This window comes from Verticillium nonalfalfae (assembly GCF_003724135.2).
Source record: "Verticillium nonalfalfae strain VnAa140/NRRL 66861 chromosome Unknown scaffold_208, whole genome shotgun sequence".
Lineage (NCBI taxonomy): Eukaryota > Fungi > Ascomycota > Sordariomycetes > Glomerellales > Plectosphaerellaceae > Verticillium > Verticillium nonalfalfae.
In genome coordinates this window covers 17594-35590 of record NW_021167433.1, presented here as the reverse complement: position 1 = coordinate 35590, position 17997 = coordinate 17594, and the positions used below count along the sequence as shown (strand labels likewise).

Below are 17997 nucleotides of genomic sequence, written 5' to 3'. Positions count from 1 at the left end.
CGACCCTTGGAGACAACTCGAGGCACAAGACTGCGCTGGAGGAGAGGAGTTTCGACATGCTCCAGCAGTAACGTCACTAAATGCCATGCTCAATAGGAGAGCCCCGCCCTGAGGAAGCCTCAATGCTCTCTGGTACTTTTGTTCGTTCATGATAGGGCAAGACTACTGTAATTCGTTCGCCTGGCCTGACAGATCAAATCGCAATTCAGAAACCGGGTTGCCGTTTTGGGATGCGGGGATGCCAATTGTCACCGAAAGCCTCGGCATACCAAGCCGCTGCAGGGGACGAGGCTTCTTGCCCTTGTTGGCCGATGCTGTACGCGGTCCCGGGCCAGATTCGCCGTCGCTAACAAGAAATGTAGCGCCGCGCTTGCAAGTGTTGCTTCCTTCATGGCAATTATGGGTCCATAATGGTTAAGAGCTCGTACTCGGGCATCTTGGGAAGGTTCACGCAAACCTGGCAAGCCTGGACAACTGAAAGATGAGTAAGGAGCTCGCTGTGAGCGCAGGCCCGGGAGGAACGAGGCCGGAGGTAACGGAACCGCGCCCAGTGAGCCCAGGGTCCAAAAGCCTTTTCGCAGCATGTTCGAGTCCGAGGCCTCTTGTTCCTATGGGACTCGATTGTTTGATGCACCATGCTCATCTTTTTGGGTCAAACCAGGAAGACAAAAAAAAACAGACAAGTCTAAACAACCATTTGCTCCTTGCCATCCACTGCCCAGCGCGTGTCTAGTCTTGATCTGGTTTAGGACACTGAGCCATCTACTGGGATAATTCCTCAAGACCAGGCACAACATTCGGCCGGACTCGGGTTGGGGAGTCATTGCAAGCCGGCTCTCCTAGTCAGATGCGAAGGTGTGTAGAGTCAGGCTATCATCCCGTCGTGTGATACGCCCGCACACCGGACTCGACAGTTTTACGGCTGCGAATCAGTTGGATGGGTCAAGTCGCCAGTACGGGCTTGTGGTGGGCCAAGGGTGCCGGAGAAGCGTCACGGATGTTTTTTTGGCGACGGCGACAGGTCCAAAGGGTTCCAGTCAAGACGTATAGGAGTGGCTGAGAGACCGCTGTTGGTGCTGTTGTCAGCTGAGGACCGACGACCAGATCGGGATACATGCGTAAGCATTCGCTTTCAGCGGTCGCTGGAGCCTGATTGACGACGGCAGGCCCTATTTGTTCCCAGGCTGACTTGTAACGGTACAATCTCCCGTTGGCAGAAATGGGAATTCGGTGAGAGCGACCGCAGCTCGTCCGGAAAGCCACGGCCACGTGTGACATGCTGCGCAATCGTGAGGACGGCACTACGAGTCATCGGACGGCGCTGAGGCTAAGCATGTACACTTTGCCCACACATGTGATCCTGTGCGAAAAGAGGCGGGCGGCCTGCACAGGCATTTCACCTTGTTGCCCTCGTGCACTGCATCCTATCTACAGGTGTTCCTGTGTTGGGGTTTTCTCAACAAGCACATCTTGCCCGTGTGAGAGGATCATGTCTCTGGCAGACGGGGGATCATATGGTCAACAGGGCAACACTGCTGAATCACTTCGTACGTGCGACGGAGCGCCACAGGCGCGCGTCATTATTCGGGCGATTGGACCCTGATCTTCCACACCCAGGGGGCGAGTGCGGCTTGGGGCCAAGACCCCAAGCAGCCCCGCCAAGCCCGCACCGAGACGTGCCTTTGACGAGTCCATCACGACATGGAAGCGCAAATTCGCCTCCCAAGGCGACTCGAGTCATCGATAGACGCTAGGAGGCGGCGGCGCCTTGAGTGCCAGTGTCGAGGATCCCTCCTCGTGTCTGACCGCTCTTCCAGATGAGTAGCTGTCACTCTGACTAGATACGGCTGCACGTGTTACGAGCGTCTGAGCTGAGACGAGACAGGTGACCTCGACAAATTGTACCCGGCGCCGTCTCTCGCATGAACAGCAAAAGAACAGGTACCTGTACCCAGGTTCCTAGGTGCGCACCTGGGTGGGAGGGCTCAACTCAGCACCCCGCCAGCCAAGACCGATAACCCGTCTGCCCAGTGCCCAGCATCTCAGCGCCCCAGTACCCCAGCGGCCCAGCGCGCGAGGTAGGTGGCTACCGACCCCACCACAGCCTGCTTGGCCCAGTGTGCCTGCCCTGCAACCCCGGACCCGAGAAGCCCCGCAAAAAGCGCACCAGGTGCATGTTCCTCCTCATAATAAGCCTGCCTGCCTGCCCGCAGCCTGCCGCGTGCGTGCCTGCCTTGGTCGTCCGCCTTCTGCATTCAGGCTCATCCCGCACCGCACTGCTTGCTTCCCGTCCGTCCAGCACATCGAAATCGCCAAATCCCACCTGCCTTTTTGCATCCTACCCATCCCTTTGCGGGCCAGCGTCCATGCGAACAACTACAACTATCCTGCACCCCCCACATTTGTCGACGAATCTCTCGCAGACTCCTTTCTCGGTACCTCTCAACGTCCCTGGCCCCCAGGCACGACCCTCATCGACTCGCCCGGTCTAGCCCTCGACTCCAACAAAGGACCGCCTCACCAGTTCTCAGCTCCCCAACACCAGACCACTCCAGACCACACACAAAACCTTCAGGTCTCCCAGCCTTCCTCTCGACCTTTCAGCGGAATCTTCGCCGTATCTTCGCTTCGTTGCGCGAAACGAATCGAAGCGACCATACCGCCTGGCTGGCCGACGAGCACAGCCTCTGTGTCGGATTGCATGCGTTCCAGTCCGTCGCTCTAGACTACAAGAACACAGCTCCATCCTCGCTGCCCGCTTACAACCTCTCCCGCCCATTACTGACGACAACAACCACCCAACATGGCGCCCGGGTCTTCAGATCACCAGTCCTACTACCGCAGTGGCGGCCACACCGCCGCCGCAACACGGCCTGTCGGCGCCGACCCCGACACGTGGATTCAAGTCACCGAGATTGATGACGACGACCTGCAGTTTGGCGGCAAGTCTCTGAGCGAGTGGTACGAGGAGGAGCGTCGCCGTCAGAGCCATGGCTGCTCGTCTGATGAAGAGGAACGTGGCCGACAGAGGGTAAGTTGCCAGTCACCTCCATGCGCCTCGATGTGTAGTGCGACAGACGACTAACAGTTTAGGTTCGCAAGCACTACCAGCACACCAAGAAGAGCGACAAGAAGCGCTGAGCCCCATCGCGATCACCACTTCCCACGCTTCTCTCGCCGGTGTTGCGGACTCTTCCCTCCAGCATTACAATCCTTTCCTTCGTCATCGACATCCTCCATCTGGCGTTTGCTTTTTCTTACAGCGTTGCATGGTCAGCTTTCTCATTAGACGGAGCACGATACCACGATCACGGTCGCATGACACATTACCGCAGGCACAGCCACTCGAGAGGCGGCAATTAGAGCGTCGCGCCCTCCTGCTTTTCATCCCCTTTTCCCCTTCTAGAGCCGGGCCGTTGCCTCACTCTTCCAACCCGACTGGCGCATCGATACCAACTTGATTTTTGGCGTGGAACCAGACCTTGATACCCTGTTGCCGCTGCCTAATCCCTATAGCCAGGCAAGAAGCCTCAGTCGCCGGTAGCTGAATTGAATTTTATGTTCAGGTCCCTTTGTCGTCATTCTCGTATGAGTTGCACATAGTTGATGGGCTCGTCCACTCGTCACTGCATTGGGATGCGTTTTGAGGGCCACAACATGTTCTGTTGTCTGTTTGCGAGGTAGCCCTGTAAAGTAAGCATTTGGAGTAACTGGAAAGAATTCTGGGCAATGTACGAGTTAGTACCGGGCTAACTCGTCACCAAAGCCCTTGCGACGCTGATGTAATCACAGCCCAGCGCTCGCCTCGAGTCACCCGGATCTTGCACACCCTAGCCTACTGGGAATTCCGCATCTGAACTATCTCATGCATTTGTAGCGTAGCATTTTGAATGCTAGGCCAACCAGAAAGATTGAATTACTCTGATTACACTAACATATGTTGCGCTAAGAGGTCCAGAGGAAACGGTGTATGTGCAGTCCCCGTTCACAATGCTGTTAAAGTGAAAGAGTCAAGGAATGTACCTTTAAAATACTTAGGTTAAGTAGTACGGTTGAAGCAGACCACGTCGTGGCCCAATTTCTCTACTCATGCCCTGGTCGATAAAACCCTGAGCGTGTCTTTTTGATGAGCTGACATTTGTTCTCTCAGTGGGCATCCAGATGTGTCGTTGGCACTAAAAACAATAAGTGGAAGTGACCCATCACAAGCCTCCTCGCAGCCTAACCCACCTTCCTTCCTCGGACGTCCGAGGTGACCAATTCATGTTGCGTCCGCAATGACGGTGGCCGGCTTATCCCGGACGCTGCCTATTTCAGCCTTTCTCTATCCACCTCCAAGACTCACCAGACGCAACTAGACCGCTTGGCGTTTGTGCGGTTGGTGACCTGCATGTAAGTCAGGGTTTTGATGGTACGATGATACTCAGAAATGCGAGGTAGTGGTTCCCGGCCAAATTTATTACCACGTTTAACCTAGATATTGAAACGAAAAATGAGGAAAGGCCCCCACCAACAGGTCAAAAACCCTTCATGTGGGATTAAAGCTCGAGCAGCGTGGCCAGCTTGGCATCTGTGGAAAACTACAAATAGAGGTGTGTCGACGGCATGGAACTGCACCCAAACTTTTCCTCACCGACAAAAAGAATCTCAGCAGCAGCTTTCATCGAATCCTTCACTATGAAGACCACTTATATTACGTCCCTCCTCCTGGCTTCTGTCAACATCGCCCTAGGCAGTCCGATGCCCAGGGTCGAAGCACGAAGTGTAGAGACGGTCCTCTACAAGCGTGGCGAAGTCCTGAACGAGCGTGATTTGGATCTAGCTGCCCGCCACGGGGTTGACGCGAGCGAAAGTATGAGACTGCAGATTCTACCCCGAAGAATACCTCCTGTACTTCGAGCTAACTGTGGGCAGTGTTCCGTCACTCGCTTGTGAAGCGGTCTGATGGGAATGATATCACCATTTGGGTGCACAACAGCTTCAACGAAACTCTCAACTTCCACAAGGGAGGTGCTGAAGAGGCTTCGACATCTGTCAACAAGCGAGCGCAGCGTGTCAATGTTCCTGGAAACTTCTTTTATACTGGCCATTGGTGGCAGTCTCGGTCTGACGCTTGCGGACACAGCAGCTTCCGGAGTCTGACCAGCGCGACTGTGGGGGCTTACACTGGTGGCGTAGAAGAAATGTCCCGCTGGGGTCATCGCACCCGAGGCGGCTTTGAGCTTCATTTCCAAATCGCGTCGACAAACCCCCTTCTGGTCGTTGCCGGGTCCAACAATGGTGCTAACGCTGGTTTCTACGCGACAAGAAATGACAAGCCACACATGGAGAGGATGGTCGGCACCTATGACATCGGCGACCTCGCGAAGGATTCCTTGCGCTTCGCCAAGTCCTTCAGCCCCAATGGCCAAGGCGTTCGCACGGCTGCAACAGGTGACATGACCTGCAACGCAAACAACTCTGGCAAGGCAGGAGTGACGTGGACTATTCGCTCTGTTAACCACAGAGCTTAATTCCATACGGATAGACGGGAAGCTTGGTATTGGTAGATGTGTTCCTTAGGGTCCCGGGGTCTATACTACGTATAGATTCTACCTTCTGTATCAAATACATTCCCTGTTCCCGTAATTGTGACCAGTGACAGGTTGGACGTCAATACCATTGTCTAAGTAAAGCGTCGTTAGTCTTTTCTAACAAGGAAAGGAACAATGATGTCCTACCTGGGGACTTATCATAACGATCGCTCGTAAGTAAAGAAACGCAAGGAGAGTCTCTACTGCCCATCCCCATCGCCGTCTTCTTCCCTACCCCGACTCGTGGCCTTGATCTTGTTATCATCAACATCTCGTCCCTCGTCCTTGTCATTCTCATCTTCGTTTTGCTTATCATTCGATTTGTCACCACCGTCTCCCTCGTCTTTGAACCCATTGGTAATCTGCCCACCAGACTCCTTGCCTCGGGAGTCTCCACCGTCTGACTTGGTGTCGGGCTGGTTTTCGGACCCACTGTCAGCCTGGTCGCCGAGCTTGTCGCCGTCCTTGTTCGGATCTTCCGCAGACTTGTCTTCCTTCTTGGTCTTATCCTTATCATCGCCAGCGGACTTTTTGCCTTTCCCGCTTTGCTTACGACCACCGTCCTTGCTGCCAGCTTCCTCCTCCTTCTGCTTGCGTTCGGCCTCGGCCTTTAGCTTCCTGTTCTTCTCCTTTTCCTTCTTCTCTAGTGCTGCCCAATCGACTTCCTTGTTTGGGAGGTTCTCATGGACTCTGTCCGAAAGGCCTTGGCCCAAACGAGGGGCGGCCGAACCAACCTTGGCCCGACCGACAAGGCTGACGAAGATCGCAACACCGACGATGCCCGTCAGGATGAATCTGTACTTGGTGTACCAGGGCGGCGTCCAGCCACGCGTCGTCGCGCGAGCATCGGCCAGGTACAGGCCTGTGAAAGCAGAAAATTGTGTGATCAACGCCGCCTCGATCGGCATGAAGAGGGTAGGCCACGCAACGACAGGCGCGAGGACGCCCATGCCATAACGGAAGTTGGTGCGCGAAGATGAGATGGTCTTGGCCGTGTATTCCATGCCCTTCGTACTGATTAGCAGGAATCGCACGCGGTCTACCATATTTGATTGCTCACCCAATGCACAGCACCTAGAAACGAGATGATGACGGCGCCGTAACCTAGCTGCACTGGCTCGAGGAAGTCAAGCCAGTATTGCGCCGATTCATGGTTCATGTGAATGTGATTGATCAGTGTCGAAGAGGACGGCCAGTCCGTGTTGAGGTCCCAACTCAAGTAGACTGTGGCTAGTGATGTACCAAGGTAGGGGATCGTGCCGGCGAGACCAAGCCAATAGGGCTGTTTGGGCACATCGGAAAGCTCAAAAGTGTCTCTCACGATACCCTAGGAGTGATCAGCGTTAATTGGTTTCAACCGACCGTAGAAGTGTGGGTTCTGTTACCAGGTCGTGTACGAGGCCATCTTGAACACTGTCATTGTTCTGTGCGGCCGGACTGGACTCGAAAACCTGGCGTGTAGACGAATCTACAGAGACATCTTCAGGACGAGACTCAATCTTCTTCTTGCCAACTTCCTTTTCGGCCTTGACATCAATCTTGTCGTAGGGGCTGTTTGAGTATTGTCGTCTCGAAGGGTAGAGGGCGGCGACGGTCCTACTCTTGAGGCCTCCGTATTTCGGAATTAGACTTCCCGGCGTCAAAAGCTGAGAAGTCAAAGGGGTCGAAGCTCGTGGAAGGAGACGAGCCGCCGCTCTCGTGGAGTGAAGCATGGTTGCGTGGACGGCGCGGGTCAATGGAAGTCTGGCACGAAGAGGCTTGTGGTGCTGCGACAAATGGCTGTGCTATGAACAACAAGAGGCAAACGATCAGTGTGTCGCGCCAGGGACACCAATGGTTAAAGAGGCCACGAGCAATACCGACAGCTCATAATACAAACTCCTGCCTGCAACCGGCTCCTTGTTGAGCTCAAGGTCCAATTGACCATGTTGGAAGGCATGTGTTGCAAATGACGTAATGCAGGGATAAGCTCAACGGCTGAGAAGCTCCGACTTGGGTAACAGCCCCTCGTTTGGGCCTAGGCTTACGCCCGACCATGATCGCCGATGCGCAGCACGCTCCCCCGTCCGTCGTTCTTTCCTTTGCTCGCACACGGCGGGGAAAGTCAACTGGCAGCCAGCGTCATCATCCGCTAAGTTCCCACACCGTCATCCTTCCACCAGGTCCCATCTTGCCAGCATGTCGACGGTGATCCAAATCTAGTCCTTTGCCTTGTTTATCCACTTTCTACAGAATCGGAGTTTGAGACATCCCCCCTTCCAGCTGTCCAGTGCCACCTTTTCGATTCAGTACCAACCTCCGTCCGCTCGGAACCCGGACCCCTCCTCGGTAAACCAACCCAGAATCACTGCGCTGCTCACGCACCTCTAGCCATCACTGACCGAGCCTGCATAATTTCTAGACGATCTTGTCACGTCGACCTCTGACAACCGCATCTTCGAGAATCCCCCGAGACCTACCGAGCGCGAACCTCTCTCATCCCGAACCTCATGTCGCGGCGGAGCGGACCCCATTAACCATAATCACGATCCCTGCCCGGGTCACGGCAATCAACTGCCGCCGTCATGTTGGAAGGTCTGGTTGCGGGCCTGCTCAACAGGTTCCTGGGCATGTACGTCAACAACTTTGACCCCAAGCAGCTCAAGGTCGGCATTTGGTCTGGCGATGTCAAGCTGCGCAATTTACAGCTCCGCAAAGAAGCTCTCGACCAGCTCAAACTACCCATCAACGTCCTCGAAGGTCATCTCGGCGAGTTGACCTTGATCATCCCTTGGTCTAACCTTAGTGGTGCGCCCGTCAAAGTCTTTATTGAGGACGTCTTTTTGCTGGCGTCCCCGAAAGAAGATGCAGCATACGACGAGGACGAGGAGGAGCGGAGGAAACAGCGTATCAAGATGGAGAAACTTGACTCTGCTGAGCTTCTCAAGGAACGATCACAAGAGGGCCTCAGTTCCGAGGAGCAAAAGAAGAATCAAAGCTTCACTCAAAGCCTCGTGACAAAAATTGTCGACAACCTGCAGGTCACAATCAAGAACATTCACGTCCGCTATGAGGACTCCATCTCTACGCCTGGCCACCCCTTTGCTCTTGGTGTTACCCTTCAAGAGTTTAGTGCCGTCAGTACAAACGGCGAATGGACACCTACCTTCATCCAGGACTCGACAGTGTCGACCCACAAACTCGCCAAACTCGGCGCGCTTGCTGTGTACTGGAACACAGATACAGAGCTCTACGGGCCCGGTCGAGAGATCGATCAAGAGGACAGACCCATACTGACACACGAGGAGATGGTTGCCAAGTTCAAAGGCATGATCGCAAAACCCGACGAAGCCAAACCTGACTACCAATTTGTGCTTCGCCCCGTCAGCGGGCAAGCCAAGATTGTTCTCGACAAGACAGGTGACATTCACATGCCCAAGACCAAGGCAAGTCTCTTGTTTGAGGAGATTGGTCTTGTGCTGGATGACGACCAGTACCGAGATGGCCTCATGATGGTCGACCTTTTCCACTACTTCATCCGGCATCAAGAGTACAAGAAGCTACAGCCCAAAGGTGTCACGCCCAAGGAAGACCCTCGAGCGTGGTTCAAGTTTGCAGGTGACGCCATTCTCAGCAAGATACACGAGCGCAACAGACGCTGGTCGTGGGAATACTTTCGCGAGCGCCGCGACGACCGAAAAAGATATATCGAGCTGTTCAAGAAACGAAAGCAGCAACAGCAATTCTCTGCAGAAGAGTCTGCGGATATCGAGGCGCTCGAGCAGCGTCTCGACTACGAGGACCTGCGGTTCTGGAGGTCACTGGGTCGGAATCAACTCAAGAAAGAAAACGCCGCTGCTCTGAAGAGTAAACCGGCGCAGGCCCAACAACAGGGCTGGCTTGCATGGGCATGGGGCTCCAAACCGGCCGAAGAGCAGCACAGCGACATGGAAGAAAACACACAGATCACAGAGGAGCAGAAAAAGGAGCTCTATGACGCCATTGATTGGGATGAGAAGACAGCGCTCGCCGAGTCGGTTGATGTTCCGAGGGAAAGTGTCAAGATGCAAGTGGAGGCTTCTTTGAGCACCGGCAGTTTCACGTTGAAGAAGAACCACAACGGTAGACTCAAGGATCTCATCAGTCTACACTTTGACGTCTTTAAGGCCAAGGCCCTTCAGCGCCCCGACTCTTTCCTTGCTGCACTCAGCCTCGGCGGTCTGCGTGTCAATGATGGCACCACGTCGAACAGTCTGTTCCCTGAGATTGTTCGTGTCAAGGACTCGCCGGAAACGCAAGAGCGCAAGGCTTTGACCATCGAAGAGCTAGAGAGCTGTGACGACGAGCCCTTCTTCAACATTGAGGTCGAGCAGAACCCCATCGACCGCGAGGGTGATATAGCCGTCGTGGGGTCGCTCAAACCGTTGGAGATTGTCTGGAATCCCAACTCAGTCGTCGGCGTAGCTGACTTCTTCCGCCCTCCAGAGCGACACATGGAGTCCATCAGTGCGCTCATGGAGTCGGCTGGCGCCACTGTCGAGGGCTTTCGTGAGCAGACCCGCGCAGGATTGGAGTTTGCGCTCGAAGAACACAAGACGATCAACGCTCAACTCGATCTGCAAGCACCGTTGATCATCGTCCCAGTCAGCATCGCCACCAAGGAGTCCACATGCTTAATACTGGATGCTGGCCACATCAGCGTCAACAGCAAACTCGTAGACCAGGACACGATGAAGCAGATTCAGTCCAAACAGCGACAGCAATACTCAAACGAGGATTTTGAGCGTCTCGAGTCTGTCATGTATGACAAATTCTTGGTCAAGCTAACGTCGACACAATTGCTTATTGGACCATCGATTAAGGCCACCAAGAAGCAGCTCATTGATCGGGACGCCTCGCAATCGTTGCACATTGTTGACCAAATCAACATCGATTTCGTCGTGGAAACATCCATTCTTCCAAAGGCGCCGAATTTGACCAAGCTCAAGGTGTCTGGCCACCTACCGGTCCTGCAGGCGGCAATGTCCGACGCAAAGTACAAGAACCTCATGCGCATCATAGATGTCGCGATTCCCAAGTTCGGCGATGACAAGACAGCCCAGAACAAGTCCAAGGAACAAACTAGACCAACGTCGCGGTCGTCCAAGGCTTCCCGACCACGCCTCGCCAGCTCTGCCTCGAATCGATCTCGCAAGGATGCCCGCCGCAAGTCATCTCAATTCCCATTCCTACAACAGCAGACCGCCATTGTCATTGACGAGGATGATCTCGACGAGGATGACAATGAAAATTACGAGGATGCTTCGGACGGCGTTGATAATGAGCAGATCACGATGCAGCAGCGGTCGTTTGAGCTCAAGTTCAAGGTCGACACGCTCAAGGGATCACTCTACCGCAGCGACCCCGACAGAAAGAAGCCAGATCAATTGCTCGTAGAGCTTGTCGCTAGCGATTTTGACCTGGAGTTCTTCTTGCGTCCCTATGACATGTCGGCTGAGGTGTCTCTTGGTTCCGTGACCATGGATGACTTTGTGGATGACCCACCAGGTGACTTTAAATCGATCATTTCTTCGGGCGATGTGGAAGATCGCGAGCAGAAGCGCAGTCTCGTCAAAGTCAAGTTCACCAAGGTCAATAGCCAGTCGCCAGAATTTATGCCCGTCTACGAAGGCGTCGAAACAAATGTCACAGCAGCCATTTCGACCATCAACCTGATCGTGACGAGAAAGACGCTGCTCACTTTGCTAGACTTTATCCTTGCAACATTTACCGGCGACAACAACGAGGTCGTATCCAAACGGGAGCAAAAGGCCATCGAAGCTGCCGAGAGCGACGACAACGAGATCGAGGTGGCGGTAGACACCCCCACGGAGGACGCCCAAGCCAACACAGCATCAATTCGGGTCAAGGTCGATCTCAAGAGTATCAGACTCATCCTGAACAATGACGGCATTCGGCTGGCGACACTCTCGTTCAACCACGCTGACGTCGGAGTTTTCTTGCGGGGCAAGACTATGCGCGTGTCTGCTAAACTGGGCGACCTGAACCTCGTTGACGATGTCAACCAGGGAGTGCCCGACGACTCGCCCCTCCGCCGGCTCATTGCCATCGAGGGCGACGATTTGGCTGATTTCAGATACGAGACGTTTGACGCCGAAAACACCAAGACCTACCCTGGATATGACTCCTCCATTTTCTTGCGGGCTGGTTCTTTCAAACTCAACTTCCTTGAGGAACCGTTCCGCAAGATTATCGATTTTGTCGTCAAATTTGGCAAGATGCAGGCCATTTTCAATGCGGCCCGCCAAGCTGCCGCCAACCAGGCAAATCAGATCCAGCAAAGCACGAGCAGGTTCAAATACGATGTGGTTGTCAAAACGCCCATTGTAGTTTTCCCACGAGTGGTGCAGCTTGGCCAACCAAAACGCGACCTCTTGACAGCCTACCTCGGCGAGATTTATGCGCAGAATAAGTTTGCGCCACTTGACGACTCGGAGGACGCACAGATTGCTACGAAGATCTCAGCCGGCATTCGCAATATTCGTCTGACTTCTGATTTCAATTACGAAGATGACAAGTCCGAGGAGCTGGAGCTCATCGACCACGTGGATCTCGGATTCAATGTCACGTACGCCGAACACCAGCACGGCAAAAAACGACCTGAATTGGAGATTCAAGGCACCATGTCTGACTTCAACCTCAAGCTGACGCAATATCAGCTCAGATTTCTGATGGAGATCTCCAAGTCTGTACCAGCAGCCTTTGCGAGTGACTCGGATGCGCAGGTCGAGTCGGCCGAACAGGATGTTGACGAAGACACCCTGAAGCGCGCCAAGTCAATGCCAGTTGAAAAAGCGTCCGGCGATGACGATCAGCTTGTCGACCTGAGCCCGGAGCTTAGGTCGCGTGACAAGACGTGGACCACGCTGGACCTCGTGTTTCAGGTACAAACTATTGGCATGGAACTCATCATGGCGCCCGAGGATAAGCCTGTTGGCAATATTGAGACGGCCAGTCTCTCAAGGTTTTCGCTGGACGACACGAGAGTCAAGGCGCGGATGCTCAACGATGGGTCTCTTGAAGGCGAGTTCGTCATCCGTTCATTCACAATTCATGACAGTCGGTCCCGCGACGCCAATAAGTACCGTCGTATCATGACATCGCTCAACAAAGATGTCCAGCAGCTCATGGCGAGCGTTACCATGACTGGTGGGAAGGACAAGAGTTTGATTGCCATGGTAACGGTGGACAGCCCTCGCATCATCTTTGCGCTCGACTACCTCTTTGCCATCCAGAACTTTGTGACAGTTGGATTGACGGCCGAGGATCCCCTCGCGATAGACGATGAATCGTTGCTCGACGTACAGTCTGCCGAAGAGTCGGATGCGGATCTTGACGCTGCATCCTCACGAGCAGTCTCGACTAAGCATACAACAGCCAGCCAGCAGGTCGACACCACAGAGGCCACAACCGACCACGGCGACGACGACAAGACACCATCAGCTATGAATGTTGCGTTTAGAGTAAACGTCGTAGACGCACAGGTGATTCTTATTGCAAACCCACTGAGCTCGAGCTCTGAAGCTATAGTTCTCGGCACGAAGCAGGTTCTGCTATCTCAGCAGCATGCTTTGACTTTCCAGATTTCAGAGATTGGGATGTTCATGTGTCGAATGGACAAGTTCGAAGACTCGCGACTCCGTGTTCTCGACGATTTCTCGATCCAGATGTCCATGGACAGCTCCAAACCAGGTCTAACGAGCATTCACGTCGATGTAGAACCGCTCATCCTACGCTTGTCCTTGCGAGATATCCTCTTGGCCTTACAGATTGCTAGCAAGGCCACTGAGCTCTCCAGCAACCAGCCTCAGAATGACTCCAAGCCATCGGCGGTGGACGAAAAGGCTCGACAACTGCGGCAGGCCGGATTAAAACAACGTACAGCTAGCGGTAAGGGTCCGTCAACGCTTGCAGCGCGCACGCGTGCCACCAAGAGCGCAGGTCCCGGTGCCAAGATTGCAGCTGCGCAAGGCAGCCAGGCGGATGATTTCGAGAGTGATGGAGCCCTACAAAAACCTCCCCGCCAGCATGAAGAGCTTACAGCAACGATTGACGGCATTCGGATCGTGCTTATTGGAGACACACACGAACTGCCCATCTTTGACTTGGGTATCAAAAGTCTCACGGCGACAGCTGAAGACTGGTCGTCGAATCTCAAGGCCGGCACGGCTGTCGACATTTACATGAATGTGTACAACTTTTCCAAGTCCTCCTGGGAGCCGCTGCTGGAGCCTTGGCAGATGGGCGTCGGCATTGCAAAGGAGCAAGACACGGGACTTCTTTCCATTGATGTCACGTCTAAAAAGGTCTTTGATGTGACGCTCACAACGGCTACCATTGCTCTGGCATCCAAGTCTTTCGCCTTCCTCAGCCAGGACGAGGATGTCCTCGGCAAGCCCCGCGGTGTCGACGCGCCCTACCGCATTCGTAATTACACCGGTTTCGAAGCAGTCGTTCAGTCCAAGAGCACTGTCACCGACGAGGTCACAACAACACGTCTCGAAGACGGCCAGCAAGTGCCTTGGAGCTTTGAACCCTGGGAGAAGATGCGCGAGAACCTCTTGGCGGAGAGTAGTTCCAACGATGTCACGATCCAATTGGAAGGCAGCGGCTTCGACCCGGTCAAGAGCGTTCGTCTCAATCGCGAGGGTGAGTTCATCTACGGTCTGCGTCCTAAGACGGACAATGTTCTGCACCGACTACTCGTTGAGGTCAGCCTTGGTCAAGACAACGTCAAATACGTCACGCTTCGTTCGCCTCTGGTCGTTGAGAACGATACGCAGATCCCGGTTGAATTGGGAGTCTACGATGCGGAGGAGGGTCACCTGCTGAAGATTGAAAAGATCTCCCCCGGCGAGTCGCGCCCCGCCCCGGTCGGTGCCGTCTTTCTCAAATCGTTGCTCATCAGGCCTGACTCAGGGTTTGGCTACGCGTGGTCGTCAGAGACGCTTTGGTGGCGCGATCTGCTCAAGCGACCCACGAGGACCATGGTGTGCAAGGGTGAGAACGGGGACCCATTCTACTTTCAAGTCAACGCGACCTTTGATAAGGCCAATCCTTTAACCAGGTGAGTGTGTCGTGCTGCAGGCAGGCTCGAACCTTCACTAATAAGACTAGGAACTACCCGTACATGCGGCTTAAGGTTTCGCCGCCCATCGTCCTCGAAAACCTGCTCCCTCACGACTTCAAGTACCGCATCTATGACAAGGATACGAAGAAGGACTGGACCAACTTTTTGCGTAAGGGCGGTCTGAGTCCTGTGCACGTTGTTGAGCTTTCACACCTGCTCCTTCTGAGCATCGACATGCAAGATACCGTATTCAAGCCCAGCGATTTTGCCGTGGTGAACCCAGGCCACTCAGACGAGTTCAAGAAGGAAAAGAAGCTCATATGCAAGGACCAAGATGGTCTTCAGCTGACGCTTCAGCTTCATTACTTCAAGATCCCCGACAGCGGTGGCGCGTTCCGCGTGACTGTGTACAGTCCCTACGTCATCCTCAACAAGACTGGTCTCGACCTCAGCATCCGAGCAAAGAGCTTCATGCAGAGCGCCAAGGCCGCAGCGGGTCAGTCGCTGCTCACACAAGGACTGGAGCCAGGCCAAGAACGTCCCAAGGCCACGCCTTTCATGTTCTCCTATGGTAATGATGATAACCGCAACCGCACGCTCCTCAAAATTGCCGACTCAGAGTGGAGCAAGCCGCAATCTTTCGATGCCATCGGCAGCACCAATGAAGTTGTTTTGCCGTCCGCGAAGAAGAACAGCGAAATTCACGTCGGTATCACGATCGAGTCTGGCGAAGGCAAGTACAAGATGACCAAGGTCGTAACTCTGGCGCCGCGGTTTGTTCTCGCCAACAAGCTTGACGAAGAGATTAACGTCCGCGAGTCGAGCGCTTCCGGCTTCATGACGCTCAAGCCCGGCGCCCTACAACCCATCCACTTCATGCAGAAGACGGCAGTGAAGCAGCTATCGCTTTGCCATGCCGGCATGAATAATGACTGGACCTCGCCGTTCAACATTTCCGACATAGGCACGACACACATCAAAATTGCTAAACACGGTCAGCGTCAGAGGCTCATCCGTGCCGAAATCCTCATGGAAGCCGCTACTGTGTTCGTGCACCTCAGTATAGAGACAAAGAACTGGCCTTTCTCCATGCGCAATGAGAGCGATACCGAATTCACCTTTTACCAGGCCAATCCGAATGTCGACGAGGATGGAGTCGAGGACCGGTCTGGCTGGAAGCCCATTCGTTACAGACTGCCTCCACGCAGCATCATGCCCTACGCATGGGATTATCCCGCGGGCAAGTTCCGCGAGATTGTTCTGAACACACAGGGCAAGGAGCGCCATGTCAAACTGGCCGAGATCGGCAATCAGATCCCCATGAAGGCTGTCACTGCCTCGGGCCAGCAAAAGATCATTGACATCAACGTAGCCGCCGATGGCCCGACGCAGACCCTGATCCTCTCGAATTATCGGCCGTCCAAGAGTCTCTACCGCCAGAAGTCTAAATCGGGTTCCCGCACAAACAACGCCGAGGGCTTCGAGGTCAAAAGTCAGGAGACAGGCGCTACGTTCCGCGCCCAGCTCAAGCTGTCTGGCATTGGCATATCGTTGATCAACTCACAGCTGCGAGAGCTTGCATACATCACATTCCGTGACGTGCAACTGAGGTATCAAGAGTCGCAGTTATATCAGACTGTGAGCCTGGCGGTCAAGTGGATACAGATTGACAATCAACTGTACGGGGGTCTGTTCCCAATGATTCTGTATCCCAGCGTCGTGCCCAAGAAGGCGCAAGAGGTCGATGCGCACCCCTCACTGCATGCCATGGTCACCCGAGTCAAGGACGACTCCTACGGCGTCCTTTACATCAAGTACGCCACGCTGCTTTTGCAGCAAATGACGGTCGAGCTTGACGAGGACTTTGTCTACGCCGTGCTCGACTTTTCCAACATCCCTGGCGCCGCATGGTCCAATAGTCCTGATCAAGGCAAGCTTTGCGATGAAGAACTCGACATCCCGGAGCCGAAACAACAGCAATCAGGACAGGACATATATTTTGAGCTACTCAATATCCAACCCATGCAGCTGGATCTCTCGTTCATGCGCACCGAGCGCGTCAACGCTGAAGACAAGACATCGTCCCGCAATCCACTCATGTTCTTCCTAAATGTCATGACCATGGCCATCGGCAACGTCAATGATGCCCCTATCCGGCTTAACGCATTGATGCTCGATAATGTGCGCGTCTCTGTGCCGGCGCTGACCCAAAACATCTCCAACCACTACAGCCAAGAAGTGCTCTATCAGGTTCACAAGATTCTCGGCTCGGCAGATTTCCTCGGCAACCCTGTCGGCTTGTTCAATAATATCAGCTCGGGTCTCACCGATGTGTTTTATGAACCATACCAGGGCCTGATCCTCTCTGACAAGCCAGAGGATTTTGCGCTCGGCGTAGGCAAGGGAGCAGCATCGTTCGTGAAGAAGTCGGTCTATGGCTTTACAGATTCCTTTTCAAAGTTCACAGGCAGTCTGTCCAAGGGCCTCGCCGCGGCCACACTCGATAAGCAGTTCCAGGACCGTCGACGTATCACGAGGGCGCGAAACCGACCCAAACACGCTCTCTATGGCGTCACGGCGGGCGCAAATTCCTTTTTCACCAGCGCCGCATCTGGCGTCGGAGGCCTCGTCCGCAAGCCACTCGAGGGAGCTGAGCAGGAGGGAGCAATGGGTTTCTTCAAGGGCATCGGTAAAGGTGTCGTTGGCTTCGCCACCAAGCCTGCCATTGGCGTACTTGACATGGCTTCGAATGTTTCCGAGGGAATCCGCAACACAACCACCGTCTTTGATGGCTCCGAGCTTGAGCGTGTGCGATACGCGCGCTTCATTCCGGCCGACGGCATTGTGCGGCCTTACAATGGGCGCGAGTCCATGGGACAATACTGGCTCAAGCAAGTCGACAATGGGAAATATTTCAACGAGCAGTACATCGCTCACCTGGAGCTGCCTCGAGAAGACATGGTGGTCATGATTACCTACTCACGTATTCTGCTCATTCGCAGCCGACGGCTTACATCTGAATGGGACGTGCCGCTGAAGGACGTTCAGACTATCGCGAAGGAGCGCACGGGTTTGAGTTTAACGCTGAGGGGCGGCACCAATGGCCCGTTCCTGCCAGTAGGTGATGAAAGCGGACGAGCCTTTCTATACAAGATGGTCGCCGTAGCGGTGGAGGAATTCAACCGAAGGTTCAGGGGTCTAGAGTGAACCTATCGCAAGCCCGCCTGGGCTTGCTTGGTTGGCGTTTGGCGCTTTCCATTAGCAGATTATAACATGTTGTTCTGTTTCATCTCATCCTGGCTGTGATGCATTCGT

General features: G+C 54.2%; 4 protein-coding genes across 4 annotated transcripts; 3 read left to right on the top strand and 1 right to left on the bottom strand.

Moving 5' to 3' along the window:
• Window positions 1-2803: 2803 nt before the first annotated feature.
• D7B24_003743 (uncharacterized protein) lies at window positions 2804-3141 on the top strand (the record flags this gene model as incomplete). The annotated part of the gene is made up of 2 exons (XM_028637930.1): window positions 2804-3031; window positions 3094-3141. The coding sequence occupies 2 exons, from the start codon at window positions 2804-2806 to the stop codon at window positions 3139-3141; spliced, it is 276 nt and encodes a 91-aa protein (XP_028490538.1).
• A 1536-nt stretch (window positions 3142-4677) lies between these two features.
• D7B24_003742 (uncharacterized protein) lies at window positions 4678-5513 on the top strand (the record flags this gene model as incomplete). Its single annotated transcript, XM_028637929.1, has 2 exons — window positions 4678-4852; window positions 4915-5513. The coding sequence occupies 2 exons, from the start codon at window positions 4678-4680 to the stop codon at window positions 5511-5513; spliced, it is 774 nt and encodes a 257-aa protein (XP_028490537.1).
• Window positions 5514-5773: 260 nt separating this feature from the next.
• D7B24_003741 (uncharacterized protein) lies at window positions 5774-7285 on the bottom strand (the record flags this gene model as incomplete). The annotated part of the gene is made up of 3 exons (XM_028637928.1): window positions 5774-6580; window positions 6634-6900; window positions 6959-7285. 3 exons carry the CDS (start codon window positions 7283-7285, stop codon window positions 5774-5776), a joined length of 1401 nt encoding a protein of 466 aa, XP_028490536.1.
• Window positions 7286-8137: 852 nt separating this feature from the next.
• On the top strand, window positions 8138-17889 carry D7B24_003740 (uncharacterized protein; the record flags this gene model as incomplete). Its single annotated transcript, XM_028637927.1, has 2 exons — window positions 8138-14679; window positions 14730-17889. The coding sequence occupies 2 exons, from the start codon at window positions 8138-8140 to the stop codon at window positions 17887-17889; spliced, it is 9702 nt and encodes a 3233-aa protein (XP_028490535.1).
• Window positions 17890-17997: the final 108 nt, after the last annotated feature.